This window comes from Rhinopithecus bieti, unplaced genomic scaffold (assembly GCF_001698545.2).
Source record: "Rhinopithecus bieti isolate Rb0 unplaced genomic scaffold, ASM169854v2 scaffold_6789, whole genome shotgun sequence".
NCBI classification, from domain to species: domain Eukaryota; kingdom Metazoa; phylum Chordata; class Mammalia; order Primates; family Cercopithecidae; genus Rhinopithecus; species Rhinopithecus bieti.
In genome coordinates, this window is record NW_016805235.1 from 328088 (window position 1) to 342374 (window position 14287).

Sequence of the window (14287 nt, forward strand, 5' to 3'; positions counted from 1 at the left end):
TAAGGTTATTGCTATGACCATAGCACTTTGTACCACTTATTATAATTGTAGTTAAATCTGTGTCTGTCTTGTTGCCATATCCCAATGCATATACAGTACCTAGCATTTATGTATTTACCAAATGTTTATTGAAAACTTGTGTTAGTGGTGATGCAGTTGGGAAAACAAATAATAGTAGGTATTTTAAGAGGTTGAAAAATTGAAAAAAAAATAAATGGACATAGATGTAATTGCAGCTAGCTAACAGCTTCTCCTAGGACTGAGATGACACAGGGGAGAGACTGGAGTTAGCAGAACCTAGAACCTTGAGGGAAGAGCCCCACAGAGCTGGGACTCAGACCTCGAATGAGGGGACACTACTGGTGCCTCTGAGGGGTTGTAATGAGGCTGGTTCTGGGAGTGTCAGGAAAAGCTGCAGACTGGAACCAACTGCTACTGCCAGGGTAAAGGGCCAGGTTTACACAGTACTGACAGGAGCAGGAAGCACACAGGAAGGAACGAGGTGCTTGTCACTCCAGTCACTGACAAACAAAATTATAATTTGCACAGTTAGGCCCAGCATCACCAAGTAGAGTCTAGAAGGGTGGATTTGGAGCTGACAAACAGTAGCTTAATATCTGTTACCACCTACACCTTTGACTACTCAGTATATCCACACACTTGTACAGATACTTGAATTTCATGTGACAACAACAACTTTATACTTTCTCCTTAAAAGATGAACTTCTTCATAAAATCAGAGTTCAGCAAACTTTATAAAGGGCTCCATAATAAATACCTTAGGCTTTCATGGTCACTTATGATCTTTATCACATATTCTTGTTTGTTTACAATCTTTAAAATATAAAATCATTTTAACTCGGGTGTATGAAATGAAGCCATGTATCCCTCGATATAAATGAAGTTGCTCTCACCCTTTCTCTACAAAGGGATGATACCAGTTAATGTGGCCATCTCTGGGCAGTGGTCATGGTATTGATTACTATATGATATTAATTACCCTTATAAGTATTCACATTCCCAACAGAATATTTTTAATTTAAAGGCAAAAGTGTAAAGTTAACCACTACCAGCAATTCATACATAAAGGTAAAAGGAGGTATAGAGGAACAGAAAGATTAATTGCTGTATTTACAGGAAATATACAAATACAAAGAAGAGAGTCATAGCTGCTCTGATTCTTATTTTAGTAACTGGTCATGAGGCTGTAGTTAAAATTTAGAACTTCCTTTGTTCACTAAATGGATGCTTAGATCCCTTTGCCCTTGGGCAATACTTCAGCTGGTCTTTTTTTTTAAAAAGTTAATACCTAGAAGGGTGACCTAAACCTTCATTTGTTGTGTCTGCATCTCCAGGGTTCTTCAGTGCGCCACCTTTTCTTTTTCTTCTGTTTTATTTTAAATTAATTTGTTGCTGGAGATTTCTGTTAACTCTTCATATCTAGTGAATTTTCATTTCACATATTTTATTTTCTTCTCTTGATGTTCCATCCGGATCTTCCTCTCTCCAGCTATTTATTGAGGTATAATTAACAAATAAAAATTGTTTATATTCAACTGTATATCTCAATACAACTTGATGTATTGATAAACACACACACACACAAACACACATTGTGAAATGATTACCAGTCAAGGTTATTAACATATCTGCCACCTCACATAGTTACGTTTCTTTTGGTATGTGGTGAGAACACTTAAGATGTACTCTTACCTCCCTGCCCTTGTGTCTCAGGTGTGGTCCCTGCCTGCTTGATGACATTGCTCTGTTCAAGCCTTTGGTGGGATCATGTGTTTGGGGGCTTTTTAGGGGCCCAGCTGCACTGGGGCACCGCACGCGGCCTGGGCAGGACATTTCCCAGCAAGGGCCGGAGGAGTTGCCATGCCTTCAGCCTGAATCAAATGTCAGAACCAGCCAGTGATGCTTCACCCTCTTGGGGATAACTTGCTTATCTTTTTAATGAATGTTCCTGGTTGGTTTTCACAAAAAAAAAAAAAAAAAAAAAAGATGTACTCTTAGCAAATTTCAAGTATACAGTACAGTATTATTAACTATAGTTACTATGCTGTACATTAGATCTCTAGAACATACTCATAACTGAAAATTTGTACACTTTGACCAACATTTTCTCATTCTTTGCCCTGCTCACCCCCAGCCCCTGACAACCTCCCTTCTACTCTCTACTTCTGTGAGTTTGACTCTTTTCAGATTCCACGTATAAGTGAGACCCAGACGGTCCTTGTCTTTCTGTGTCTGTTTTATTTCACTTGGAATAATATTCTCTGTGTTTATTCATGTTGTCCAAATGGCAGGATTTCCTCTTTTTAATGGCCTAATATTGTTCCATTTCCTTTTTGGTTGGGGAAAGGTTCCGCTTAAAATAAGACATCAGTTTTGGTTAGGAAAACTTGAAAAAATTAGAAACTTGTAACATGGTACCTGACACAGGTCCCTAATGTAGGTATTCTGGAGCAGTCTAGTTCGTGCATATGATTTGTTAATCATAATAATAGATGGTTATTAGAGTGGAGGAGACATAATAGTTGACTCTCTTTTGTGTGCCAGTGCCCATGCAGTTTTCATTTAATCCTCTCAGTAACACTGAGGTAAGAAGTTTGCTCCTTGTATGGAAATTCTGAAAGGATAAGCAGATTGTCAAAGATCGTTGTCAAAGATCGTGACATAAAGAACCGTCTGGAAAATATTTCAATAGTATATGGCCTTTAAGTTCAAAGATAATACATTTGAGATGAAGACAAGCCAATATACCGGTGAAACAAATGCCAATGAATTCAAAGGGCAACAGAGAGTCATTGAATCTATTAGAGATGATATGTGTGGGAATAAGTTAGTGAAGAATTAGTGATAGAGCCAGTGCCATTTTCATAGACATCAAACTTTATCTGAAGGAAATTATTTGTGGATTGCCCAGTTAATTATCATTGTTCTTTTCAAGGAGAGTGTTTCTGAATATTGACACATTGTATACGGTTTTGTCAGCAGTTGGTAGCAAGACCTTCCAGTGTGAACTATATGGTGGCTCCTGTTACGGGTAATGATGTTGGAATTCGTAGAGCAGAAATTAAGCAAGGGATTCGTGAAGTCATTTTGTGTAAGGATCAAGATGGAAAAATTGGACTCAGGCTTAAATCAATAGATAATGTAAGTATTTTAAATACCTATTTGAATTTGTCTAAATATCTTACATAATTGATTAATGTTAAAATAATTTGAAATGGAAATGCTTTAATTACAATAGTGCATCTGTAGTTGAGAATATTTTAAATCTACTAACTTAAATTTGTTCAGCTGGGGGTGTTCTATTTTGCAGAGGCATAGTTGGGACTTCCAGCCACATTACTTTGAAAGATATTTTTCTTTTCTGAATATTCTAACTGGAATACATTTCACTGGCCTACATATAATATACTTTGTATAATAGAATTGTGGCAATTAAATAGAGCAGATGTGAAGGTTAAGAAAAAACTGACCAATAATAGTCAATGTCGGTGTGATTTTTTTTTTTTTTTGAGACAGAGTCTCGCTCTGTCGCCAGGCTGCAGTGCAGTGGCGCGATCTTGACTCACTGCAACCTCCATCTCCCGGATGTGTGTGCATTTTTAAACCAGATGACCAGTGTTTAACTTGTGAGGTGGTTTTTGCAGATTTGTTATTAACATCCTTCACATTTGAATTTAATAGGTCATTTTTTGAGTAAAAGTTTCTTTCTAATTAGGGCAGCCATTACTTTATAATTACCTCTCACCTTAATATGCTGAATATATGAAACAGGGTTACTCTCTGAGGAACCATTTAGAATTGTTAAGGACATGCTGAGTCTTTACCCCAATTTACAGTTTCAGCCTTATTGGATTCAGTTTCAGTCATAACATCTGTAGCTTAGTGCATCCAGCCTTTCCACACAGAAAATGGTAAGTGTGGTGCACTGCTGTAAATGGAGGAGGCTGATCTTGGCAGGAAGCCCCAACCCTGCCTGCCCACCCAGGGGGCTGAGGCCATCATCGATGATGGCTTTGCTCACTTGTATCTTATTCAAAATACATCTGTGTGCTTGGTTGGGATGCTCTGACTTTGCTGCCCTTTCTCCAAAATCTTCAGGGAATAGAGTATACTGCTGCCCCTTCCGCCAGGATTGCTCTTGTGTTCTTTCCTCTGTCCTAAAGAGAAAAGATACTTTTCATAGACCCCTTGGCCCTACTGTAGGAAATACTTGCAGTGGATTTGTTCACTTGGCCAAAGGGCATTTGTTCTTATATGGGGTGCTACCTAGTTCTTGCTTATCACTCTACAATGTAACAAGATACGTGATAGAAATGTGTCACCTAGCTTAGGATTGAAGTAGATGCACTTATATTTTACCAGGCTTATTCTTCTTTTATACTTATCTATTTATATTTTGTTCAACTTCTGATTGAGATTTTACGTAAGTAAAAATATCCATGTAAGTAGTTATTTGTTAACAGTACTTGAGTTTTCTGTATTTATTTCATTGTGTGTTCTTTATAAGCCTGCGCATGTGGATTTAATATGCCCATCTTTTTAGTCTGACAAATAAACTTTAATCTTACTTGATTATACACAATTTAGCCAATGAGTAAAAGAATGCTTCAGCTCAAAAGGTAGAATTATGACCTTAAACTGTCATTTATTAAGCTGTAAAAGAACTCATCAAACTTTTTAATATGTGACTTGCTTTTCCCCTAAATATGATTATGGACTGATAATCTGGTATTCTATCAGATTCATAGACACTTGCATTTATTAAAGTTGTCCCACTTTATTTTCCTTAGTTTTGTATTCCAAGTTGAATGGGGGGATTGTGGTTGGTCAGGTGGGTTATGATTTGGTATAAAAATTGCCATTGAAATCTCACTTTTTTGCCGTATTCTTTGGAGTTACTGTCTTGATAAATTTTTCAGTTTCTTTTGAGGTGATAACTGGATACACTCATATAGTTTTCCTTTTTTTTTTTGTCACTAGAGTTTTTAATATAAACAGTTGTTTCCTAATTTTCCAGCATTTTAAACCGTATCATAGTAGTGGTAAATGACAAAAATTATTTTCTTATTATCTAGGGTATATTTGTTCAGCTAGTCCAGGCTAATTCTCCAGCCTCATTGGTTGGTCTGAGATTTGGGGACCAAGTACTCCAGATCAATGGTGAAAACTGTGCAGGGTGGAGCTCGGATAAAGCGCACAAGGTGCTCAAACAGGCTTTTGGAGAGAAGATTACCATGACCATTCGTGACAGGTAAGCTGTTACTAAACAGCTCAAATGAAAATTCAATACTAGTTTTCCATTTTTTTGGACTTTCAGAGTCTGTGAATTTATTTTGTTGCAGAAAATGATAAAATGTTATTGATGAGCCTTACAGTTTTGCAGCTGTGTGGTGCAGACTGTTTGTTTTAAAGCATGTTTTAAAGCATTCTGATACCTTATTTCAGAATTTATAGGACAAATCTCTCTAGAAAATAGAAAATGTTGGAGAAGTAACTGAGTAGCAGGGTATCTCTGGGCTCACTTTCCGACTTACTGCTTAGGTACATCTGGCCTAGTTTTATCAGGACTCTCAAATTGTAGACATACTATCACTATCACAGTGGTCCCTCATTGTGAGGGTCACAGCCCATGCAGACTTCCAAGTAGTGTGGGAGTTCTGAAAACCATATCAAGACTTTTGGGTAGTTATGAAGCAGTAGTTTCCAAGAACATGGAATATTCTGTTTAGCAGCTCATTCACTTAGACCTTAAACATTTAGCACGTGAAATAGGGGCCTCCATTTATTTTCTTGTCTACTCCGTACCCAATTAAGGGTAGACCTATATCACATCCTTATAGTAAGCTTTTGAGTTTTTGTTCCTTCTCAGTGAAACCTCTGTTTTATCTTTGTGTTTCCAGTTGCTCATTCAGTTTAGGTATTTAGTAAATGTTTCAGATGAATGTCCTTTTTACTCTAAGCAGAGTTTCAAAGAGTAAGTTGTACTAACAGGAAGAAATGCCTCTTCTGAATTTAATATTGTAAACACAAGTTTATCATAAAACCCTTATGCTAACATGATAACAGAGTTTATAGAGAATCAAGCAAATGTAACTGGTTTAACAACTTCAGAGGGACAGCTGGATGCCTTTTAATAATAGCTGCATGCCTTCCTTTCCAAAGGGGCTTGAGGAACTTAGTCTTACTGCTGCTCTAGTTTTTCTTTTCAAATATAGCAATGTATAGAATTTTCAAAGTCAAGTTGTGAGAAATATTTTAAAGGTTTTAAACAAAAGAAATAGTTCGTAAATATGATTTGGCTGTAGAAAATACCAAAAGTTAATAAAAAATAAAATTATTTTACCACTGTGATTTAATTAAAAGCTTATCTTATTCTTAATGCTGTAAAGTCTGATTAATTATAAAGGAAAACATATTGATAAAACCATATAAAGCAGTTGTCTTTGATACTTAAAGAAGGAAATACTGATTAGTAAATCAGTCAAACCATAATGAATAAACTTAAAAAAAACTTTTACACAAAGATGTTCTGTGAATATATAAAATCAGAGCTGTAAGTTGCTCTTATTTAGAAAGAGTGTTTATTATAAAAGTATCCAATATGGCAACATTTATGGTATATGAAATCCATTAAAATGTTTACCTTAGAATTAAGTTTTTAATATAACCTATTATGTTTGTAGGCCCTTTGAACGGACGATTACCATGCATAAGGATAGCACTGGACATGTTGGTTTTATCTTTAAAAATGGAAAAATAACATCCATAGTGAAAGATAGCTCTGCAGCCAGAAATGGTCTTCTCACAGAACATAACATCTGTGAAATCAATGGACAGAATGTCATTGGATTGAAGGTAAAGAACAGACTTTGTGCCATGTTCTGCTGCAGTTTTAGAAAATGTCTGTCTTTTGACTGTATTTAGGTGGTGCTGTTTTCACATTGACTTAGGTGGGAGATGGGGAACATGGGGCCTGGGCTCTTGCTCTGGCCAGTCACTGGAATTATCTGGGCTGTTATCTAGAACTACAGTTCCTATAACAAGGGGGCTGGAATAAATGATTTCAGAAGTACCTCACACTAGAATTCTGTGGAAATATGGGCAACAAAGATTTTTATGACATTCTAAATGAATAGTTGCCCAACATTTCTCAATCCAGGAATATAAGGAAATGAATAATAGTTTTGGTTCATATTAATACTTGATTTTATAGTTTTCTCCTCCACAAATTCCTAAATAAGTCTGTGTTAAGTCAAAAGTTTTAAGCATGATCTCCTCATTTCACAGACTTTGATTTAGAATACACAGTTAACTAAGAGGAGATGGTAGTATTGTATATGGGGAAAATTATTTAATATTCAGAAAGGAAAAGGTTTTTTTTGACTAAAATATTCAACTCAGTTTACTTAAGCAATCTGGTTACTAGCTGTAAAATACTGTACAATTAAACTTGGTAAGAAATACTAGAAAAAATTAGAAATACCAAGCAGGATTTTAGAGATCTTAACAAAACGTAATAAGACATATATTTTGTATTTCTTTACCAAGACTGGCATAGTTTTGTATTTATTAAATAAAGCCTCTGTGGAATTAATTTTTAATATGTGTTTTTATCAGGACTCTCAAATTGCAGACATACTATCAACATCTGGGACTGTAGTTACTATTACAATCATGCCTGCTTTTATCTTTGAACATATTATTAAGCGGTAAGTAAACAATTTCTCAACTTAATGCATATGGTTGTGTGACTTAATATAAGCACTATAGTTTAATTCTCAGCCCTTTGGGTCTTTTACCTAAGGAATGAATACTGGTGCTTATCTAGAAATTTGAAGTAAGTTATTTAAGTCAGAGGGTTTGGTAAGGATGAGCTCTTACAACTTCCCAAGTATGGAATAAAATCCACATATACTTTCCTCAGTTTTGATATTGCCTAGTAGAAAAAAAGAATGCAAGGAAAAGTGGGCATGCTTTTAGCTTTCAATTTGCAGTACAATTGACTGCAGTTGCACTGCCTACCACTCCTCTGCTCAGTATAAATATAGTTGTAGTGGTTCGTACTGGAGAATTATTGCTGGTGGAATGCTAGGAGTAAGTTCCCCTTCTCTCCAGAATCTCAGGAAGCAGACAGACATGTGTGGTGTGTTGGTGCTATCTGTGCTCAGGAACTGGGGATTAGAAAGCCAAGTGATCAGAAATGAAAAGAGGCAACAAGGTTACTTCTATACAGCTTTTCGTATCCTAGCATCTACCATAGCTGTTTTTGTCAAGCCAGCTTGGAATCCTTCTTTCAGAAGCTCTATCAGGCATGTGAAAAGATTCATAAACATAACCATTGTAATGAAATTTTTATGTTGGCTTCTGGATAGAATGCACCTCCCTACCCTTGGAGGGGGTAAAAAGGAGTTATTGTCATGACTAATTGTTGTAAGGTTCTCTTTTCTTAAATCACTGATGGATCCCTCTACCCCAACTCATCACAGCCTTGTCATTTTCTGTTTTTTAAAAATCACCAGGTTTAATGTACAAGAATCCATTTGTATCCTAACTTCTCTAGCCAAATACAGATAGCCTTTCCCACTGAGTGTCTGTCAACAACTAGATTACCAGAGATGCTTCTGGACTCATTTAAAAGATCTTTTCCTTCTCTCCATTCACATTTGATGCTAACAGGTGCTAAATTGGAATTGGGAATTTTCATGGATTAACATAGCATTTTTGGAAACAAACAAAAAAAGAATCTCAGTATATAATAAAAGCACCTCTCTTGTAGGATGGCACCAAGCATTATGAAAAGCCTAATGGACCACACCATTCCTGAGGTTTAAAATTCATGGCACCATGGAAATGTAGCTGAACGTCTCCAGTTTCCTTCTTTGGCAACTTCTGTATTATGCACATGAAGCTTTCCCGGAGCCAGCAAGCATATGCTGCATGAGGACCTTTCTATCTTACATTATGGCTGGGAATCTTACTATTTCATCTGATACCTTGTTCAGATTTCAAAATAGTTGTAGCCTTATCCTGGTTTTACAGATTGGAAACTTTCAAGAGATTTACTGACTTTCCTAGAATAGTTTCTCTACTGGAAACCTGATGCTTTTATAAGCCATTGTGATTAGGATGACTGATATAGGCTTAGCTTTGTGTGAAAACCAGTCACCTTTCTCCTAGGTAATGAGTAGTGCTGTTCATATTACTTTAGTTCTATAGCATATTTGCATTTTTAACATGCTACCATAGTACATTTAGAATGATTGCCTTTGATTTTTTAAAAAAATTCTGTGTGTGTGTGTGTGTAAAATGCCAATTAAGAACACTGGTTTCATTCCATGTAAGCATTAAACAGTGTATGTAGGTTGCAAGAGATTGTGATGATTCTCAAATTTTAACTACCTTCATTTAATATGCTTAAACTGTCGCCTTAACTATGTTAAGCATCTAGACTAAAAGCCAAAATATAATTATTGCTGCCTTTCTAAAACCCAAAATGTAGTTCTCTATTAACCTGAAATGTACACTAGCCCAGAACAGTTTAATGGTACTTACTGAGCTATAGCATAGCTGCTTAGTTGTTTTGAGATTTTTTAGTCAATGCATAATGGAAACTTCTTTCTTCTAAAAGTTGCCAGTACCACTTTGTGAGAAGTGAATCACTATATATTTAATGTAAAAGTTATTACACTAAACAGAATAAACTTTTGACTCCTCTTTTGTTCATTTGTGGATTAAGTGGTATGATACTTAATTTTGGCATTTGACTCTTAAGATTCTGTAACCTAGCTACTTTGGGATGGTCTTAGAATATTTTCTGGTAACTTGTTCCATTTCCTGACTCCTTGCAAACAAAATGATAGTGACATTTTATCCTGACTTTTTTCTTCTTTTTGGTTTATGTCTATTCTAATTAAATATGTATACATAAAGTTACATTTTAGTCTGTCTGTTACTACATCATTTGCTTTCACCAAACTTATGCATGATCTAGAAGACAGGCAGGTGAAGTTCACTTTCAGCTATGGGAGACATCATTTCCCAGAACAAGCTTGACATTCAGGGGCCCTAAGAACAGCTCACAATGCTGAGACTGAGTGTCAGGAAAATTGCTTCCATCTGGGAACCCCAGATTACCAGGGCCAAGAGAGCTGGTTCACACCTGCCATGCAGCAGGAACTCATTGAGGTTACTGGCTGTCCCTAGCAATACCTAAGACCAGATAATACTTAATAACACTTGAAACTGACTTTGAAAATTCTATTAGTGTGGTCTGACTCAAGTTTTTTCTCCTATATCATACTACCTGTAAGATACAACGGTGTTTTTAAAGAGTACAGAAACAATAAGTCACACAATTAACCATGGTTCAGAGGTTGAATATAAAAGAAAATCTGCTACTGCTATACAGCTTACCTTGTTTGAAATTTAGAAGAGAAAACAAAATATTGGATTATGTACCTGAGTCTGAAGATAATTCCAAAAGTAATGGAATTACATTCGTATCACTAAATATGGTTTTCTAGAAGATGATTCTAGATTTGTGGTCTTAAAAACACTAGTCGTAAGTTATTTAAATCAAATGAAAACCGTTTTCTTTAGAGAAAAATATTTTTAATGTAGAAAAGATGAATAGCTATAATGAAATACAAACCGTTCCTATACACAGTAAACTTACTGTTATAAGAACTGCTAATCCTTCTCCAGGTTCTTAGAATCTGGGTACAGCATTATAGAAAGTAACCACTCTATGAAAACATACACCCAAAACCCGATGGGTAGCAATTGTGATAGATTAGGAAGACAAAACAGATTCAGAAGTAGCAGAGAATACTGCACATTTTCTTGGAAAATTCTTAATTGTTCAGTCTTTCTGACAAGTTTCCCTAGCCCAATTTATCTCTTAGCTGTTCTCTGCTACCCTGTCCTGTCTTCTGACAATCATCATACAGGGATGATCATCTGCCTTACAATGTAACATGTTTTCCCTAGCACTGCCACATTTTATCTGCCTTAAGAGAATGGCAACTAATGGCTTTCAAAGAAGTCACCATGATTTAGAAAGTTTAAAACCACAAATTTTCCATGTGGTAAAACTTCTTTTTTTTTTTTTTTTGAGACGGAGTCTCGCTCTGTCGCCCAGGCTGGAGTGCAGTGGCCGGATCTCAGCTCACTGCAAGCTCCGCCTCCCGGGTTGACGCCATTCTCCTGCCTCAGCCTCCCGAGTAGCTGGGACTACAGGCGTCCGCCACCTCGCCTGGCTAGTTTTTTGTGTTTTTTAGTAGAGATGGGGTTTCACTGTGTTAGCCAGGATGGTCTCGATCTCCTGACCTCGTGATCCGCCCGTCTCGGCCTCCCAAAATGCTGGGATTACAGGCTTGAGCCACCGCGCCCGGCGTGGTAAAACTTCTAATTACTAGCATTGCACATTCACCAGTCACAGTTCTGGTTTAAAAGTGTTGCGTTTTAAAAATTGCATTAAATACGAGTTTCACCTTAATATTCGAGCGAGAGGAAAAGCACTTAATACTGCAATTTTCCGAAAATAATGTTTATGTCTGTCTTCCGCCCTCCTGTGGATGATACTGCTACACATGTTCATTCATCCATTATACATGTCACAGCACCTGAGAGAAAGAGACATTTTGGTTAGGTAGGAAGTTGACCAGGAGGCACCCAAAGCAAACTTTACTCTGATGATGACTCTTGCTTTGCTATTCATTTATTAAACAAGTAAGTTCTATTTTTTCTTGTCTTCTTCCTATAATAAAACCCTTGAATAAAAAATAATTGCTTGGTACAAAGATCTCGTGAGGAATAATAAATCATTTAAGTGTTAATCTAAAGCCAAAACAACTGGAAATTATGGATATAGCACAGAATGCAAATAAATACCTTGGCAAAGTAAGTATAATACAGGTATAACATGAGAAAAAGGAGACAGATGTGAAGGAAAAGGTAGGGAATTGGTGTAAGGTTATTGGTTTATTTCCTTTTCCACTGGAAGGGGTCAAATGACATTAAAGTTACTAAGTAGAGAACTAAAGTCACAAATAATTTCATTTTTTTGAAACAGTCTCGCTTTTGCTCTTACCCAGGCTGGAGTACAGTGGCATGATCAAGCTCACTGCAGCGTCTATCTCCTGGGCTCAAGCTATCCTCCCATCTTAGCCTCTTAAGTAGGTGGGACCACAGGCATGTGCCATCACACACTTGTCTAATATTTCTGATTTTTAGTAGAGATGAGGTTTTGCTATGTTGCCAAGGTTGGTTTCAAACTCTTGACCTCAAGCAATCCTCCCTCCTTGGCTTCCCAAAGTGCTGGCATTATAGGCCTAAGCCACTGAGCCTGGCCCAGAATTTTTAAGGTATACATTTAAGAAGAAATAACCATACGAAGTTGTAACACAGGGAAGAGAATGAAGGTAGGAAGTTACTGCTTACAGTGGGAAGTCAAGGGGTAACAGGAGACACTAGAAGAATTAAAAACCAAGTCCTCCAAATGATCAGAAAGCAAGAATTTGTAAGCAAACAATCGAGTGAATCTCCAAGAAATATTACTAAATGAAAAAAAGGCCGGAAAAGTTTAATATTATACTTCACATAAACAATTTTATACACATATATCCTCTCTTATTCATAGGACACACACTGGTAAAGTACTGTAAGGAGGACTGGGAGGTAGGAGTCAGCGGTTGAAAGAAGCCTTAATTTTCATCATAGTTCCCTTTGTATTGTTTCTGGGTTTCTTTTTTTCTTTCTTTTTTTTTTTTTTTTCCTTTTTTTACTATTCTAAAATTTAAGATCATACTATTATCTTTTAAAAAATTATAGCTTTACAGTGGTTTTTAATTCTCCATATGAAAGTTAAAGACTTCCTTTTTGGAGTCTGATGCCTGTTAACATAAATCTAAATCCTGAGTAACCTACGAGATGCAGATCACCTGGCCAATCAAGAGGCTCCAGGGACATGTTTATAGCATGGGAAAACCATGGTGTTTTTTGCCCAAGAATAGTGTTCCCTGATGGAAAAGGCAGGCTTGAGTTCATTATCTTGAGAAAAAAGATCAGGACAACCGCAGTAGCTGCTTACCTGTGTGGCCCTGTATTCTCTCACTGATTTTTGCTCCAAGGAGGTCCCAAACAAGCAGTTCACCAGACTGACTTCCAGATAAAACGGAATTTCCATCCCAGACAAAGCACCTGCAAGAATGATTCAGAAATAGTCCTTTCTTCATCATGAAGGAAGGACTATATTAAACTGGCCATTGTAAACCCAAATGGAGTGATCATGAACATGTCTGTAAATATCTTCGCCCCCAGTAACTCACAAACTATACCTCTGGGGCTCATCTGACGTCATGGAGGAGATGAGCATGCCTGTCTGCACATCAATGACATTAAGACAGCCATCTGCTCCTGTGCTGAGGACGTGGCGGCTATCTGCAACACAAGGTGAGACTCAGACATGAGTGGCAGCTTCAGAATGTGGTTTAGATTATTCTGGATATTATTTCTGAGTCCAGTGGCCTAATCTCCACATTCATTCTCTTCAAAACCCTTGTATTTAAGCAATGACTATCCTCTCCTTGAAATGGTTCCAGCTGTTTCCAAGACGCAGGGATGAGATGACCCTTTATCTCAATGAGTTCACTGTTATCTTATAAATGAATTTCTCTAATGAGTTAAGGAATTAAAAATATCCAATCCTGCTTTTCTACCTGATGCAGATGCCACAAGTATACTGTACACTGGCATAAAGCAGTGTTAGCTATTGGCAAAACCTCTTTTATCAGCAGATAGTGTTTTTCTTTGTAAATTTTATTATTTCAAAATTAACAATATTGTTTATGTCAGCATTCCAATTTACCTAGTATTATCTGTTTTAAAAAGGATAATATCTACCTGGGCTAAAAGCAGTGTCACATACAATCCCTGAATGGCATGGAATCTGGTGCATTAAGGTGGCCGTTGGGAGGTCCCAAATATTCACTGTGCCTTCTTTGGTGCCGGAAACTAACAGTGTGCTTGCAGGATTTAAACTGATTGTATCTACCTAAGGAAGAAAACACATTGATACATATTCCATTTAGATTTGTGGTCATTAGCTGTGTTTCTCTAGTCTGATTCAAATACGTAGTCATCATGATATAAATTAAACTCTATTGTGCAGTGTGCTGATGTTGCTAATGCAGATATATTTCAGCATCATCCTACTGATTAATAACATTTTTAAAATGAAATTAAATTCTTTATAAGCTAGTGAATA

The 14287-nt window shown here is 36.7% G+C and overlaps 2 protein-coding genes across 2 annotated transcripts in view; one reads left to right on the forward strand and one right to left on the reverse strand.

The window, feature by feature from the left end:
* Positions 1 to 9969, forward strand: part of SDCBP (syndecan binding protein) — a 29384-nt gene extending 19415 nt beyond the window's left edge. The window contains exons 6-10 of the mRNA XM_017871742.1: positions 3001 to 3162; positions 5097 to 5272; positions 6705 to 6876; positions 7639 to 7730; positions 8798 to 9969. Coding sequence (XP_017727231.1) covers positions 3001 to 3162; positions 5097 to 5272; positions 6705 to 6876; positions 7639 to 7730; positions 8798 to 8852 — 657 coding nt within the window. The 3' untranslated portion in view covers positions 8853 to 9969. The remainder of the gene's footprint in view (positions 1 to 3000; positions 3163 to 5096; positions 5273 to 6704; positions 6877 to 7638; positions 7731 to 8797) is intronic.
* Positions 9970 to 11340: 1371 nt separating this feature from the next.
* NSMAF (neutral sphingomyelinase activation associated factor) overlaps positions 11341 to 14287 on the reverse strand; it is an 86237-nt gene continuing 83290 nt past the window's right edge. Inside the window, 4 exon segments of the mRNA XM_017871746.1 lie at positions 11341 to 11645; positions 13112 to 13221; positions 13359 to 13461; positions 13924 to 14074. Of these exon segments, the coding sequence (XP_017727235.1) occupies positions 11617 to 11645; positions 13112 to 13221; positions 13359 to 13461; positions 13924 to 14074 (393 nt within the window). The 3' untranslated portion in view covers positions 11341 to 11616.